This window comes from Metschnikowia bicuspidata (assembly GCF_001664035.1).
Source record: "Metschnikowia bicuspidata var. bicuspidata NRRL YB-4993 chromosome Unknown METBIscaffold_3, whole genome shotgun sequence".
NCBI lineage: Eukaryota > Fungi > Ascomycota > Pichiomycetes > Serinales > Metschnikowiaceae > Metschnikowia > Metschnikowia bicuspidata.
The window spans coordinates 999,086-999,895 of record NW_017387733.1 but is presented as its reverse complement, the minus strand read 5'-3'; the positions used below and the strand labels follow the sequence as shown (position 1 = coordinate 999,895).

The 810-nt window shown below is 41.2% G+C and overlaps 1 protein-coding gene across 1 annotated transcript; it reads left to right on the top strand.

The window, feature by feature from the left end:
- Positions 1 to 45: 45 nt before the first annotated feature.
- Positions 46 to 549, top strand: METBIDRAFT_11741 (Mtc1 family protein; the record flags this gene model as incomplete). The annotated part of the gene is made up of 1 exon (XM_018854075.1): positions 46 to 549. The coding sequence occupies one exon, from the start codon at positions 46 to 48 to the stop codon at positions 547 to 549; it is 504 nt and encodes a 167-aa protein (XP_018711689.1).
- Between the last annotated feature and the right edge of the window lie 261 nt (positions 550 to 810).

Below are 810 nucleotides of genomic sequence, written 5' to 3'. Positions count from 1 at the left end.
CATAAAAATGAACACAATAAAAGCTCTGAGTACTATGAATTGAGCATGTTTAGCGGAAAAGCTATTGACGGGGAGAAATTGTGTTTTGCCAATCTTGAAAGCTCAATTAAGCACTACCTACAGATCGTCGATCTAGAAAAGCTGCATATTCCCACCGAGGAGTCTACTGACCATGAGATCAATAAGTCCAATGTATTTATCTCCATACAGCCCATCACATCAGGCAACGTTGACCAGCAGTCCAATGAAGAAGATAATATGGGCCCCGCCTATATTGAAGGTAACAACAGCAACTCGTTTACTTTCACAATGATATTGAAGGATATCACGAATAATATTACCATTGTGAGCAAGTCTCAGCCATTTCCTTTGAGATGGGCACGATGGGTTTCAGGCAGGCATGATGATGTGGATTCTGTTTTTCATTTGGGGGATGACGGTGAGTCTGTTGATCCAAGTGATTGGGTAAAGGATTGGATCCAAGATGGGTTGGGGTTGACATTTGCCGTCTTAGCACAGGAGTATGTCACAAGAAGGATGGGAATTTAACAAAGCAAAATGAAGCAAAAAAAAGAGAAAAAGAAAAAGTTAAGAAAGAAAAAGAAGATGAGAAAAAAGAAAAATATACTGAACCCATGTATTTCCTTATTCTATTAATCAAAGCACTACATTCACTGATACGTAGTGCAATATTCATGGACTCAACATGTACAAGCGTACCACGCAGACGAATCTCAGTAGAGGTCAGCAAACTCGGCAATGTGAGGATGCACCACACAACGAGCGGCCGTAGCAGCAGCAGCAGCAGCC